The sequence below is a fragment of the Pholcus phalangioides genome, unplaced genomic scaffold (assembly GCF_987345545.1).
Source record: "Pholcus phalangioides strain wild (caught in Gottingen) unplaced genomic scaffold, Ppha-v1.0 ptg000029l_1, whole genome shotgun sequence".
Taxonomy (NCBI): domain Eukaryota; kingdom Metazoa; phylum Arthropoda; class Arachnida; order Araneae; family Pholcidae; genus Pholcus; species Pholcus phalangioides.
The window spans coordinates 6,243,260-6,259,262 of record NW_028301619.1 but is presented as its reverse complement, the minus strand read 5'-3'; the positions used below and the strand labels follow the sequence as shown (position 1 = coordinate 6,259,262).

The 16,003-nt window shown below is 37.8% G+C and overlaps 1 protein-coding gene across 2 annotated transcripts in view; it reads right to left on the bottom strand.

Annotated features, from left to right (window-relative positions):
* The window catches only part of LOC149067621 (uncharacterized), a 76,230-nt gene that overhangs the window by 3,118 nt on the left and 57,109 nt on the right, over positions 1-16,003 (bottom strand). For both annotated transcript variants that reach the window (XM_089252469.1, XM_089252470.1), the window contains exons 8-10: positions 10,748-10,933; positions 8,359-8,484; positions 5,913-7,379 (exon numbers count right to left, since the gene is read on the bottom strand). In XM_089252469.1, the coding sequence (XP_089108595.1) occupies positions 5,913-7,379; positions 8,359-8,484; positions 10,748-10,933 (1,779 nt within the window). The remainder of the gene's footprint in view (positions 1-5,912; positions 7,380-8,358; positions 8,485-10,747; positions 10,934-16,003) is intronic.

Below are 16,003 nucleotides of genomic sequence, written 5' to 3'. Positions count from 1 at the left end.
AGATCTCTAAATCATGCTCCTGATGCATTTAGGATTCAATAGCTTTTAAATATATATATTTTTTCAATACTTCGAGTTTCATACCTCACATAGCTTTTACAATAATATCTCAATTTGTGAGGAAAATCAAATGCATTTTCTCTGAATTCCTCAGTGTTGTTGAAAGCTGTGGTCTATAACTGCTAGATATATTATACCTCACTTATATCTAATGGCTAAGCTGATCATTATTTTCTTGGCTCGGAGCCCCGGGACAGTGCTTCGGTTTCTCCAGCCTAGTTACGGCCCTGCTCTCCCCGTTAGCGGACACATACAGTATTATATCAGACTTTCCAACTTTATTTGGTGCTGGTAGTGAATTTTGATCACTTTTTTATCGAGACGATTAGTGATTATGCATAACCATCGGTGTGTTTATAGGAACTAATTGCGGTGACACGAACGTCGTATAAATACAAATACAACGCCACAACAGGCAAATTGCCCAACGAGGTGGCTGACTTAAGAACATCATGGATCCCCGAGCCCCTACCTACTACTGTTACACCACACATGCATCCCCCCCCCCCGCGGAACCCCCCAACGAATCGGTACATACGGGAATGTGCGTGTACGTGTAGTGCAACCTACCGTAAAGTTTGTTTGTGTGTAATGCTTGTTATGTGTAGTGCTGTCATCTGCCCCCAGTTTTACTAACTATGAGTGAAGTGTTATGGTTGAATGATTTACCGTTGTAGGACTGTTGCTCTCTGTGGCGAGACTTTTTAACGGGGAGATCGGCTCACATTTGCGCCTTGAAGTTGGGAACCACAGAAAACCAACTTCAGCCGACCACCACCACTGTGGGGTTCGAACCCGGATCCTCGCATCACGAGTCCGGCACTATAACGTGAAAGTCGTATAAAGTTCCACTGTATATCATACCTCCGAATTAGCGGACAAAATTTTTGGTCCCATGGGCGTCCGTTATCGAGAGGTTCTACTGTACACATCTCTACGACGTCCAGTGGCCTTATTTGTTATGGTCATCCATATTGGTTATGGGCATCTTTTTTTCAGCAAACCCGTTGGGCATTTTGCCTGTTGTGGCCTTGTATTTGTATTTGTCTTTCGGATGCTCCGTCAACTCCCATCAGAGGTCTCAAATTGTGTGAACAGCCGATATCTCTGCAATCGTCGACTTCAGAAATACATATTGCAATACATAAAAAAAAAATAAACTTTTTATGTAACCCCGTGTGCTAAAATTTCGATTAGTGAAATATGATCCTGCTCTGAAAAAAATCATTTGCAAGAAATTTCATATTCTTAGATCTGAGGAGATATTTGGTTTTCAAGTTTTCAGCATTTATCGCTAATGATTGAGGGTGTGGTTGACAAATTGTGAAAATGTAAATTAAAATCCAACTTTGAAAAATTGTCATGGTGACTAAAAAGAGAATAAAATAGTTTCATACTTTAATAATTTTAATAAGTCTTTTCAGACAAAATGTTTCACAACGAAACTACCATTTCATTTTCATTTCTCATGTGACCAGCGGTATGAAATTAGAATCGTCAACGTTTCCTGCATCTGATTCGATCTGCTGAAGAGATTTACATGAGATGTTTTTTTTACAGAGTTTTTTCACTTTTTAATCCTCAAAAGTTCGAATAATTACTTTTTTTTATGCCTTCGTCCAATATAACATTTTTTTATTTTGAAAAATACACAAAAAAATGATCTAAGGCCGGTATTACACTGTAAAACTTTAATAAACATTTTTTTATAAAACTGGGAAAATGCAACCGATAAGTTTATCGGTTACATTCGAGCAAATGCAACTGATCAGCTTATTGGTTGTTTTTGTCAAGTTTTATAAAAGAATTTTTATAAAACTTTTATACTGTAATCCTGGCCTGAATGAAATAAAAACCAATAATTTGATTTTATTCTATTTATGTACAGTCCTTAGAAATATCCATTTTTGAGCCAATTGAAACCCGCCAGTACAGCGATAAGTTCCCAAACATAGCAATTTTTCTTCAATAACTCGATAAACAATACATTAAAATATTTGGGGTTTTTGTGAAAGAATTTTCAAAGTACAATTCATATTTCACTTATTGGAAGTACAAATACAAACACAAAGGCCACAATAGGCAAATCGCCCAGCGAGGTGGCTAAGAAAAGAAATGGAAGTCAAATATAACTAAACTACAGTTTATCACGAAAAAACTAATAATTAATAATATGTAACTACACTGCCCATAAAAAAGATTATGGACCCTTATCTAAGTATGGATAGCTTCTCGATTCAACCCAATATGTTTATCGTACGAGTATATCTTTTTAAATGTTCAATTGTGTTATAATTCACGACCTCCGGAGGTAAGCTATTAAGCGATTCCATATTTATTAACAATGTTTTAGAGAAAAACTCCTTGCGACATCACAACCTGGAGTTGTCCCTTAATAAACGATACTGGTATCCCTTAGTCGAAGCAGTTGATTGACGGTCTATTAGTAACTCATGGTCGATCCCGTTGAAAGTTTTAAACACTCCGATCATATTCTCCTAATGGATAATGCGTTCTTTCATAATGAGTGTATACGCAGACACAGGGCCTACACAAAAAGTTAATTTTTCTATTTTTTTGTGTATGCGATTCCTCGGGAAATGCAAGATATTTCAAGTAACCGCAGGTCATTTGAAAAAAAAAACCTGTAATTGGAAGTATGCTTCGAGAGTCAATGATTGCAGAGATTATCGGATGTCTAAACAATTTGGAGCTGCTCGTTTAATGAGAAAGTCGTCTGCGAATGCCTGCATTTCAATATGTTAATTTAACTGTTGGTTGAGTGCCTCATTAGTCGCTAATAACCCCATATTATGGTTATTATGATCCCTATGGGACTCCCTTCCCCCATTATACAGGGTGATCAGCGAATAAGCCCTTATTTCAAAATTAAATATCTCTGCAACAAAGATCAATAGAATTATGCGGTAAACGGTACGTTTAGTAGCAAAACTGTAAGAATGTTGTACAGAAATTTCGAAAATTTAGTTTTTTAAAAATTTTTTTTAAAATTAAAAAAAAAAAAACTGGAGATTTTGGGGTTCCGAAAATCCTCATTTGTGTGAAGAGAAACCACTGCATTCGCCTAAAGTTACTGCATGGGCTGCGGTATGCGCCAGAGGCATTATCGCCCCCTTCTTCGTGCGGGAAACGATTACTACTGAACGTTACGTTACAATTTTGGAACAATTTGTCAGCACACATGGCGCATACCGCAGCCCATGCAGTAACTTTAGGCGAATGCAGTGGTTTCTCTTCACACAAATGAGGATTTTCGGAACACCAAAATCTCCAGTTTCTTTTTTTTAATTTTAAAAAATTAAAAAAAAAAACTAAATTTTCGAAATTTCTGTACAACATTCTTACAGTTTTGCTAATAAACGTACCGTTTACCGCATAATTCTATTGATCTTTGTTGTAGAGATATTTAATTTTGAAATAAGGGCTAATTCGCTGATCACCCTGTATCTGTGTTCTTGATCTATATTATCGTTAACAACACTGTATCTATCTTCCAAAATTGCTTCGAATAAAGGGTATTGATTTCTTTTGAATTCTAATATCATTCGCCAACTTTTTTTTAGTTTTCTTGAATCAACCATGTTGAACGCATCTAAACTTATAGTGCATCTGCTGAATAAGTTTTTTTTTTCCTTTTACTTATTTTCTCTATAATCTCTACTGCATTAATAATATTATAGCATCTACAACATTTTTTTGTTCGCGAAATTGGTATCACTTCTGATGCAAATAGTTGCTATTCTCCTAATAGAATATAGGTCTGGATGTTATAATTGTATCAAAAATTTTAACCTACATGGGTGAAAAGGCACAAAGGTCTAACTCCAGATGGGTAGTTAAGACTTTCACCATCTTTGAGAATAAATATAGTATTCCTTCTTTTCCAAATTTTTGGGGAATAAATAATCATTGTTGTGTATGTGTGTGTGTAAATTAGTGTTTCCCAAAGTCTGGACAATATCGCCTCCTGGTGGGCGATGGAAAGGTCCGAGGGGGCGATAGAAGCTACGGGTATAAAATAGGATCCTATGTGTTTGCTTGAGTTGAGGGGAGATGAAACATTTCTCTGAAGAAGAGAGCGATGGAACAAAAACTTTGGGAAACTATGTTGTAAATGATGATGGGGTAAAACACATTTGTCTCAAACAGTGAAAAATTGATTGAAAGAGCACGAGTGCCATAGAACTAATGGGAGAGAAGAATAACAAGAAAAGGGTCCCAACGTGACGTCTTCCAAAAAGGTTTTGAAAAAATTACCACTAATTCTACTGATTTAGATGTGCACAGAAATATGGAAAAACACGACGGAGTTATTATAAGTTACTCAAAAAAAATTATAGATATTAATATTATGAATGCCAATAGATGCCAAGAATGACTTTGAAACCCACAACCCTAGAGTGTTAGGGTGACGTTATTCGAACAACACATGATAAAGCACCATCTATAGCAGAAGGCCTCCACGCGAAGCTCGTGATGTCATTGAAGGCGTTATTTGAACTGTAGCCATATTGGATATAGCAGGTCGACGCATGTGATATCTTTACCTTTTTTTGCAGTATAACCAATATATGATTATAGGTAAAATAACTTCTTCAGTGACGTCACGAGCTTCGCGTGGAGGCCTTCTGCTATAGATGGTGTTGGTACAGCAGAGACAAAGAAAGAGAAAAAAAAGAGAAATAATTAGTTTTCTAGAACAATTACAATTAAATTACATAATCTACAATATCTGAAAGAAAATACAAAGAGAGAAAGAAAAAATTATATTTGAATTGACACGGTAGAATTAGTTAATTTGTAATGTGATGAAGAAAGCTGGGACAAGGAAGAGAGCAGTAGCTAAAAGCTAGTAAAATGCTCTCTACCCTATGACGACATCTTTGTACTTGTGACGTACCTATTATACAAATACAACGCCAGAACAGGCAAAATGCCCAACGAGGTGACTGAGAAAAAGATGCCCATAAAAATATGGATGTCATGTATTTCAAAAATACAGCAACCCAATTAAAAATGCAATTAACATTGCATATAGAACAGAAAAGATGGAGGAAAGAAAGGAAAAGAAATTGAAAAGCAGTTTTTTTATAGAAATCACCAAGAAGTGCAGGAGGTGATGAGTGGCCAACTGTTATCATTTTGAATAATTTTTTGTGGCTTTAATAATTGCATTCTGTCGCTAATTTTTTTTTTACGTGTTTCTGGGTGAGATAAATATACTTAAATTTTTTCATAATTTTTTGACGACGACACCGTGGGACCTTCTCCTTGTAAGGAGTCATTTAACTCTTCCTGGATGCATCTTGGTGGAAACATTGATGCAAATCTGGCAAAAAATATGTGTGGAGATATTGCATGACCTCAGAAAATTAATATCATGATAAATGCATTTTTAATTCGTATTAACACCGATCCTATACAGTCTTAGAGTATTGTACTTTTTGGTCAGGCATTTTATTATTTGCTTAAAAAATTTTCAAAAGTTTTGACGTAAAGAAAATAAATAACAAGTAAACAATTACAAATACAAATACAAATACAACGCCACAACAGGCAAATTGCCCAACGAGGTGGCTGACTTAAGAACATCATGGATCCCCGAACCCTTTTTTGCCCTACCTACTACTGCTACACCACACATGCACCCCGCCCACAACCCCCCGCGGAACCCCCAACGAATCGGTACATGTGGGAATGTGCGTGTACGTGTAGTGAAACCTGACGCGAAGTTTTTTTTTGTTTGTTGAAATAATCTTAGTTTTTTTAGTATGATAATATATATATTTTTTGATTAATTTCTTTCAGTAAACAGGATTAATAGGAAATACCTGATAAATAGATGGTTGTCGTGGCTGGTCATTTTCTTTTGCTTTTGTCACAAGTTGACTGACGTCTGGAACATTTCTATCAGCTTTATTCTCTCGCGGCCTCTGTGTAGGCCTAGCTCTTCTGGTTGCTGGTTTAGCAGTAGGCTTTGCTTCTTCTGAAGAGTCCTTGTTAGATGGTCTCGCAACTCTACGCACTCCTATTGTTTGCGCAAGGACGTAGTTATTATTTCCACGATTGTCTACATCATCTTGACTAGAGTTAATAAGTATTGTTCCAGGTGGATATTTATTTCCATTTTCCCCAGGAACGGGTCGAACCCGAACTACTACACGCCTGTTTTGGCGATTGGACTGGACAGGTGGTTCCTGCGCGTTAGTTCTATCTTTTTCTAATGGCTCTTCATCTCTCTCTTCTGGGAGATCGTCTTTCTTTGGATCTGACGTAGTTCTATGTCTACTTGGAGTATGGTACACGAAAGGAAATTCGACCCCAGGAGCTTCTGGTTGCGATGTAGGTAAAATTTCGTCACCCTCATCAACGTCATCTGACGCTCGTGATTCGAACTGAGGGCCTCTTGGCTTTACAGTTGGTCTGGCACGTCTTTCGCTTTTGTTCCTCCCTGGCTTAGAATATTCTGCAAATGGATCTGCATTGGTGACTTCAGAAGTTTGCTTTTGTCGGTTAGGTGCTACGTATTGTGGAATAGTCGGAAGAACCGACGTTGTTGATGACTCTGTCAATCTGTCGTGAAGTTTGTCTTGAATTTTATTTGCTCCCAAGTTCTGTAGCAGCTGTAAAAGCTCTGACAAACTCTCGGTGTTGAGTTTTATCGCATCGAGAGGGCCATTGAGGGCAGATAGGTCGTTTTGTATATTTTTGGGGATTTCTAATTTTTTTGGTGCTGTAGTTGTGGTAGTGGTGGTGGTCGTTGTAATTTTTTTCCGTGGTCTGGGTCTGGGTTTCGGTGTTGTTGTCGTTGCTGGTGTAGTTTTCTTTCTACAAACTACGTTTCCAGCGTAATCGCAGGCGTCTCTTTTCTTATTAAAGAAAAGTCCAGATGGGCAAGTAAATGAATGGGGAACAAGTCCAAGATTAGATGGTCCGCTGTCAAGGCACCAGAAGTATTTTTTACAATCCGTTGGGTTATTGAAAAATCCTTCTTCCTCGCATTCAAACGGTGGTCCTGGATCTGGTGTGGTAAATGATGGAGCTGCAGTGGTACTCTTTGGTACCCTAGGGGTGGTTGTCTTGAACTGTTTTGGTCTTCTGGGTGTTCTTTGAGTTTGAGCAGATGTTGACGGTGGTGACGGCGTTGTTTGTACTTGTACTTCCAGTTCTCCTAAAAGTGCACTTTTCAGCGTATTTATGAGTGGACTTTGTTCTCCGTAGCATGTGCCGCGGAAGTCATCGTTATCCAAAGTCCATACCATACCTCCACCTAAGTTCTCCTTCAAGATGAAATTCGCCTGTAAAGATAATATAAATTATATCTTTGAAGCGTAGAATAAATGCTCTGCATGAAAAATTGTGGATAAATTTTACAATTTTGACATTCAATAGTTTGGTTCAATCTAAAAAAAAGATGTTTGTTGTATTTTAATTTTTTCATATACGCCGTTAGCTATGTGACGCAATATTTGTTCGCGTAAGCCAGTAGTTCCCAACCTTTATATGCCTACGACCCTATGTGAAACTTTTCGTGAGGTAGGATTTCGAATGTCCAAATTTTATGTAAAAATGGCTACAGAACCCTACTAACTGTAATATAGTTGTTACTATTGTTACATAGCAACACTTGTTAGTCTTTCCCAGGCCTCGAGAAAATTTTGTGGGCATCATAGTGTCCACGGACATCTTGCTGGAGGCCACTGGCATAATCGATCCATGTTTACATGAAGTATATATTTTCCGAGTGAATCTTTTTTTACGAACAGCGTTCGCATGAAGTTTAGGAAATTAATGTTTTATCAACATTTTCCGTTTTCGAACACAAGTACATTTTTTCTGCAGCAGAGAAGTGCAAGTGGGAACAGCTAAATACATGTAGATAATCCATTGGGGAGGTACATTTTTTCACATGAAATGTTTATGATTTCTTAAGCTTTTAAAGTGATGTAAATTGGTGGTTGTGTGGGAGAGATAATATGTTTGAAATTTCAGTAAATTCTCATAAGTTGAATAATTTGTTATTTGACGGGGTAGTATAGAGTTATAGACTACTTGATGAGAATCACATGGTGGAAAAATTATCTATTAAAGGCGTACATTACTTCATTTGGTTATTGGAATTTATCTGTGCTCACGAACGGAGACGAATTATTTAGGATACTAGCATAATATTATTTTACGAGTAATTTTAGATCGTTAATAAACCGTTTAGAATAAAATTGTAATTGAAAGAAAACATGATATGAAAACGATTGAAATCGACTGCAATCATCTTACTTTTTCTATGATGATATCTTCGTCATCAAAACCGACCCACTGATTGTCCTTGAAAGCATATGGTCCCATCAAATTTGGATAAGGAGCTTCTAACTCCCACTCTTCTTCTTGAATCTTCTGGCAGATCTGATGGTAAAAATGAAGATTTGTAACTAAGCATAATTCTTCAAAGTAACTCTTGGGCTGAATTGCTCAGCATGCACACAATGAATTTGCGATGACTCTTTTAGTATTATATGATTAATTGAAGGGTAAAATGGTGAACACACACATACACACGTACGCGCGAGCGCGTTTTTTGTCACTTTGACACTTTTTTGTAAGTGCCAAAAAAAAATTGGCAATTTTTCACGTTTAAGTGTCAAATCAGCGATGCTGTGTTTAATGTTGTCAGCGATGCTTAATGTTTTCAACGTGAAAAGTGCCTAGTAGTCTTCTAAGTGGTTCAAAAGAGCTTGTAAATAGGTCGCAAATGTTAACATCCCTACGGACTGCAGAAACAGTTTTTTTCCCGATTTCCCAACATTTTACCTTTTGGCACTTAACGTGTGTGTTTACCACTTTTTCTCTTTAATTATGTATGGGGCTACATACATACCTACTCATATTTTATTATGAGTAGGGCTAGTATTTCCATGACTTTGCGTATTTTTTATGCATTTTGCATATTTCGCTATTTTTATGCGATAGAGAATTTTTTCATAATTTTCAATAATTTCAAGACATTTTTTCATGATTTTAGAACTTAATAACTATACGATCAATGACGTAATATTGCGTCCAAACGCCAGTGGAATGAATTCAAACAAATTCACTCTGTTTTCTTTCCTCTCCTGATCATCCCGAAGCTTTGTTGAAAACCTTGTAATTTTTTTTTATTTTTAGTTTTTTGTATACCTTGATATGATTTTTTTTCTCACAATGATGTATCTTTGCTATAAGAGTGAAAGAGAACAGGTAGGGTGAGGGTAAAAAGAAATATAACTTTGTACATTCTTATCACCTTATCTTTTACACACTGTCTTACTCTTTTATTTTTGTGTTTTTTTCTTCCCTTTTCCCCCCAACGTGTGGTTAGGTTAGGACAAGGTCACTATATTTTTTGCCGATTCGTCAAATAGAAAGCATCCTAATTTCTTGCCAATTCGCTTGTAAGCGAAGGGGTTAAGGCATATTGTCATATTTTGCAGCAATATTTTGCGTATTTCAGCATAAAAATTAAGAGGGGTTTTTCCCCTTCGAAGCTTTTTCTTCCCTAGCTTCATTTCCCACAACTGGCGATTTCAGCAATAATTGACAATTTTATCTACCTTGACATCATTTTTGGCAATGATTGGTGATTTTTCGCCGATATTAGGAACTATTGGCAATTTTATTTGTGTAACTCTGGTCACACATATATTTTATATATATTATGGAGCTATGAATGGGGACTACAACCTCCTTGAAAGCTAGCATAATTTTTGATTATAATTAGCGATTTCCTGTAATTTCTCGAAGAAAATATGGTCAGCTGATTTATAAAAGCATATTTTTAGGGTTTCGCTAAATTTTTAGTTTTTTAGAGCATAAATGCATTTTTTATGGAGCATATTTTGTTAGTTTTTATGTCCTAAAAATCCTAGTCCTAGTTAAAAGTATACAATGGTCATTCAACGAGTTTTACAGAGCATAAAATCAAAAATTTTCAAAATTAGTATAGTACTGCAAAAAGTCTACAGTTTATAGTCACAAATGAAAATGAATGAAGTCTCACGTGTCCATGAATATTCATTGGGACTTTATAAAAAAAAAAACATCTTTTTTTTTTTTTTAACGAATTTTTTTTACCGGGACACTCGAGGGAGAAAGGGGAATGATTGATCACGTGATTCCAAACAAAGACACCTATCAAGGAAACAGATATTTTCTGGATTGTTACGCTGAGGTGAACTCGGAAAGAAAAGTCACCTGGTCGCTGCCGGGACTCGAACCTACGTCCTCTTGCTTACCGGGCAAGCATGCTACCATCTACACCACTGGAGACATGCCCCTCACTGTCTTATTTCACATACCGTGGCGTGAGGCGCTGAAGTAGAGAACCTCAACTGGCCCCCAACACAAGATATCCATACTCGAGTAGGATTTGAATCGAGATTTGGCCAAACGTAGGCCGGTGTGTTAACAAGTTGTCTGCCATGCTGAATGGATTCGTTCAAATGAAGTTTCAGCCCTATATTTTACTTCATATATCCATTGTACTCGAAAGCCAATTTGTAGTATTGACGTTCATTTGTAATAAATACAACAGTGATAGGATGTAGGACATTTATAAAGACAATATGTGGATTATTCGGATGATTTAACATATTACTGTACTGGTATAGAATATACGTTATAAAAGGCAAACCTCGTAATATGAAAGGTAACCCTTTTCTCTAGTAGCAGTTCCTTTCTCTCCAGGTCCATCAGCAGGTGCTCCGAGGTCATATTCATCCGGATCTTGAAGTGTAAAACTTCGTCCGTAGGTAGGTACTCCAAGAATTAGTTTTTTCCTGTCAGCTCCTTTTTTGATGTAATACTCAACTGTCCATTTCTATTTGTTAAAAATTGAGCTAATGTGAATGAATGAATTTTTTATCAAGTTCAAAAATAACTGAAATGCAAATAATTTTTATCAGCAAGACTAATCATAATTAGCGGTGCCTTGTATATTCGTAGTCTGTTTCCATATCAATATTTAGATGCACATCAAAATTTCTAATCAGAATAATTTCATAATACAGTCGAATCCCGTTATAACGAACTCCAAGAGACCGGAGAAATCACTTCGCTATAACGAAATTTCGTTATAAAGGAATTCCAGGTATTTGCATTGTTCTTATGTAAACTTATCTGGGGGAATTAGAAAAGTGTTCGTTAAAACAAGATTTTTGGTATAACGGTATTCGTTAAAACGGGATTCGACTGTAGTAAAACCACGATGGCAAAGTCATGGTTTTAGGCATGACCACGGTTGAAATTCTTAAAAATAAAACAGGGTGCGGCATATCTAACGTTACCTATCCTGAGTTGGCGAAACTGCTTGTGTGAGCCGTGGGAGGGGTCACTGATAGTGACCAGGTTCCGAGTGGCCTTGGATTCGGTGAACAATGAAACGTTCGTACAGTAACGCATATTTTATATGGGACAGTTCTATTCATGCAGCGAAAGTTTCGTCGGACATTTTTGGTGATGAACGGCAACTCGAAACTGCACCTTCAAGAAAAATGATCGATCAGTGGGTGCGTCAGTGTCCGGGCCGTTTTTATGCATTAGCCTACCTGGGCATGGTCCGATGGCCGCGTGGCGGATTTAGAATAATGATTTTCGAGAGTAAATCTGTCAAATGGTGTAGACAGAGAGATAATACCAGTTAGGTAGGAGCATGGCCCCCACAAGGCCGGGGCTGACAGGGCCCGGGATAATTCTCATAATTTTTTTGCTTTTTCACGCTATACATGAACTATAGAAGGGCCCGTGAGAAGTCTGATCAGGGGCCCCGCGAAAGATCTCAGCCTGGGGACCCTACCCCTGGATGTGGGGGCCATGGGTAGGAGGAGGAAGGGTATGATGCTGTTAAGACGGCTCTGTTACTGACGTATAATGGATAAATCTCTCTTAAGGTATCCGACTACATTTCTTGTCACTTTTCTTTTAAAATAGAGTAAACTTTAATACCATTTTTTGATAGAAATTGTTTCAAAATGATGAAAACAATAATAAATTTTAAACTACCTGTCATTTTCTGTGGAAAAAGCCATTTTTATGTTAAATATTAAGCAAAATTCATGTGATATTCCAAACACGATTGCAAAATATTCTATGACTGGAATGTTTTGTTATTTCCACAGTACATTCAGATAGTAATGGTGCAGGTTATGAACTAAAATTTAAAAGATTGTATGATGTGCTATAATAAGTTAAACTCAAATTTGTTGATGCACGTATGAATTTTTAGAAATTTCATTCTACATTTCGTAACTTCGATTCTGAGCATCATATAAACCAGCGGTTCTCAACCTTTTTCACTCGCGGAGCCCTTTCTGGTCTATAATTTCTATGGCGGTGCTCCGTAAGCCTATTTATTATTTATTCATCAAAGAGTTACTGATTTAATTATATTATTAAAAATATTTATATATATTTTTTCAAATTTACTGTGTTTTTTTATTTTCCTCGAGCGGCAGCGGAGCCCCTCGGGAGTACACACGGAGCCTCAAGGGCTCCGCGGGCGCCGGTTGAGAACCACTGATATAAACAAAACAAGGCCTGTCTTGGAATCACAAAAAATAGGGCTTTCATATTTCAAAAAAACATACACACACAATATTTTCTTCCAAAATGACGTTTTCAAATTAGTCGGATACCTTAATAGTTAAACATCGGGGTGGCAACACAGCGATCGTACTGACAAGACGCACGAATTTCTGTTGTGCAGATTTGGGCCTAGCGATCGACGTTTTGAAAAATGTTATTTTATTTATTATTATTAGTTTATTTTTTGGGTGTGTGTGTGTGGATCTCATAGTTTTTGAATATGTCTAAGCAAGTGAATGCTAGTTTTTCCCCTTCCGTGTCGACTAAACGTAAAACTCTGTCCCCGATGATCGGAGCGTTTCACAGAAAACCTTGCAGTTATCGGATCAAGATGTGGACAATGATCAGTCGCTGTTAAGTTTTCAGGGTGATTTTGACATGCGGGAGGGATTTCGTTACATGATGAAGATTGAGTTGGAGTCGAAAGCTATGTTGAATCGAATGCTTGAGCGTGTGGATAACCTCACGTAGTGGCTAAAGAGATTGGAAGAAAATGTATTTGAACTTGAGAATCGCCTAGATAGGCTGGAAGATGTAGCTGCAAATCATGATCGGTCCTTGGCAACTTCAGATACAAGGTGTGGTGCTGGAGATTGTGTAGAGAAATGTGAAGCGATTATGAGAAAAGTGGATGAACTTGAAAACCACTCTCGGAGAAATAATGTTATTTTTTTCGGCTTTCCTGAGCAATTGACTGAATCGCCAGAGCAGTTGGAGGAAACTATAACTACGTTTTGTGTCGAGAAATTAGAGGTCTCGAATGTGAAAATTGAAAGGATACACAGACTGGGCGGGAGACAGAGTGGAAAAATGCCGACGACCAGTCATAGGCATCCTGGACGGAAATCACTGTAGAAGAATTTTTACAAATTCGCATAGACTCAAGGGTACAGGATTTTATGTCAGAGCTGATTACAGCCAGAGAATGAGATTAATCCGTCGTAAACTGTCCGATTTCGGAGCCGAGCAAGTCAAGGGCACTGAGGAAAATTTTCGCTTGAGGTTCGATAAACTGTTTGTCAACGACCGATGTTTCGTGTATGACGAGAAGAATAGCAGCATCATCGAACAACCGGGACATTAGGAGTCATGCCGGAGTCTGCTGAAACTACTGTCGTGGAATGTATCTGGTTTGATTTCATTGAACTCGCATAGTCTATCTACTAGTGCTAATTATGATGTTTTCTTTTTTTGTGAAACTTGGACTGAGAGCTTGAGGCATGCGAATACGATATTTTTTACTGATTTCAATCTTATTTTTAATCCGGTGGTCAGAATCTCCGTTTCTGGCGACGTTTTAAGGGCGGATGGCTTTTGGGAGTTCGAAAAAGCGTTAAATATAAAATCTTATATAAAAACGAATATTTTGTATCTATTGAATGCATTGCAAACTCTAAATCCCCTAATTTAATTTTTGTGTACTTCGATCACTCGGAGTGGGACAATATTTTACATAACATCGATAGTTTTTTGGAATTGTATCCCCGTAGTTTTCTGATTTTGGGTGACTTTAACTCTAGAATTGGTTTTTATAACGCTGTTTATGACGGATGTAACGTGGAGTTATGGGGCCATAGAAACACTCAGGATACCGCTATAAATAGTAATGGCTATAAACTTATTGATTTCTGTAATCGGCATAATTTAGTCGCTCTTAACGGTAGAAAATTCGGAGATCCCCAAGGTTGCTTGACTTTCATCGGAGGAAATGGCTCCTCCGTCATAGACTTTGGTTTTTGTCACTGGTATATTTCTCATTTGGTTAGTCATTTTGAGGTCTGTCGGGCCACAGATTCTGATCACTTTCCGATTGCAGTGGAGCTTTACGGAGAAAAAATACCCCCTTAGAAAAAACGTTAAACGTAGAAGATTCTGATAAAAATTGTTTTTTCGGGTTCGAAGACCGTCGTCCGTTTGAGTTTGTTCTCAACGTTTCCCCAACACTAGTGGTTGGCATCATCAGGAGAATTGATAAACTGGATCAAAGTCAAGTTTTCCGGAGTCTCAGGTTGTATTTATGCACATAAGTGGCTTGAACTACACTATTGTTTTGCGATTGGTCAGTTGATTCTATGGCTGGCAGCGTATTGTAAACAGTTGTTATGCTGGTAGAACCTGATTGGCCGAGAGATGTGGAGTTATCTGATTGGCTGTTGTCATCATTCTGTTGCTGGACCTTGAAGGGGAAGGTTCTTGTTCTTCTGAGAGCTGGTGTCCAGGATCTGCTCAATTTCAAAGTTTCTTCTCTTCTATTATAGCTGTTTTTGTGCTTGTATATTTCAATAGCCTCTCTGTAGATTCGTGGGAAGAAGTGGTCAACATTAGCTATTACCTGTGTTTTGCTGAACTGTACACTGTGGTTGTCGTAAAGCGCATGCTCTGCCACCGCCGACTTTTCTGTTTGGCCCATTCTGCAGCATCGTTCGTGCTCTTTTATTCTCGTGGCCACAGATCTTTTTGTGGTTCCAATATATACCTGACCACAGGTGCACGGTATTCGGTAGATCCCCGGTGTTGATAGAGGGTCACGGTGGTCTTTTGCTGATCGCAGCATTTCACATATTTTTCTGGTTGGTTTGAAAATGGTCTTTATACGATGTTTTTTCATGACCTTGCTGATTCTTGCCGTCACTCCGGGGATAAAAGGCAGCACAGCTTTTCCAATTGATTGTGACTGCTCATTTTCCGTTGGTGATTCCTTGATGGAGCGTAAGGCTTTCTTGATGTCGTCTTTCGTGTACCCATTAGAGCGGAAAACTGATTTTAAGTGCTCAATCTCTTTACCTAGATCTTTTCCTTCACATAGTCTTCTTGCCCTCTCGATCAAGGTTTTCAGTACGCCTCGTTTTTGGTGAGGATGATGATTGGAGAGCTTATGCACATATCTGTTGGTGTGAGTAGGCTTACGATAAATGCTGTGGCCTAAACGTTGACCTTGACGGCTGACCAGAACGTCCAAGAACGGGATCTGTCCTTCTTTCTCTATTTCCATAGTGAACTTGATGTTCGGATGGATTCTGTTGAGATGGTCCAAGAATCGGTGTAAATTTTCTTCACCATGCCCCCAAACAACGAATGTATCGTCAATATGATTGATATAATTGACGATACATTCGTTGTTTGGGGGCATGGTGAAGAAAATTTACACCGATTCTTGGACCATCTCAACAGAATCCATCCGAACATCAAGTTCACTATGGAAATAGAGAAAGAAGGACAGATCCCGTTCTTGGACGTTCTGGTCAGCCGTCAAGGTCAACGTTTAGGCCACAGCATTTATCGTAAGCCTACTCACACCAACAGATAT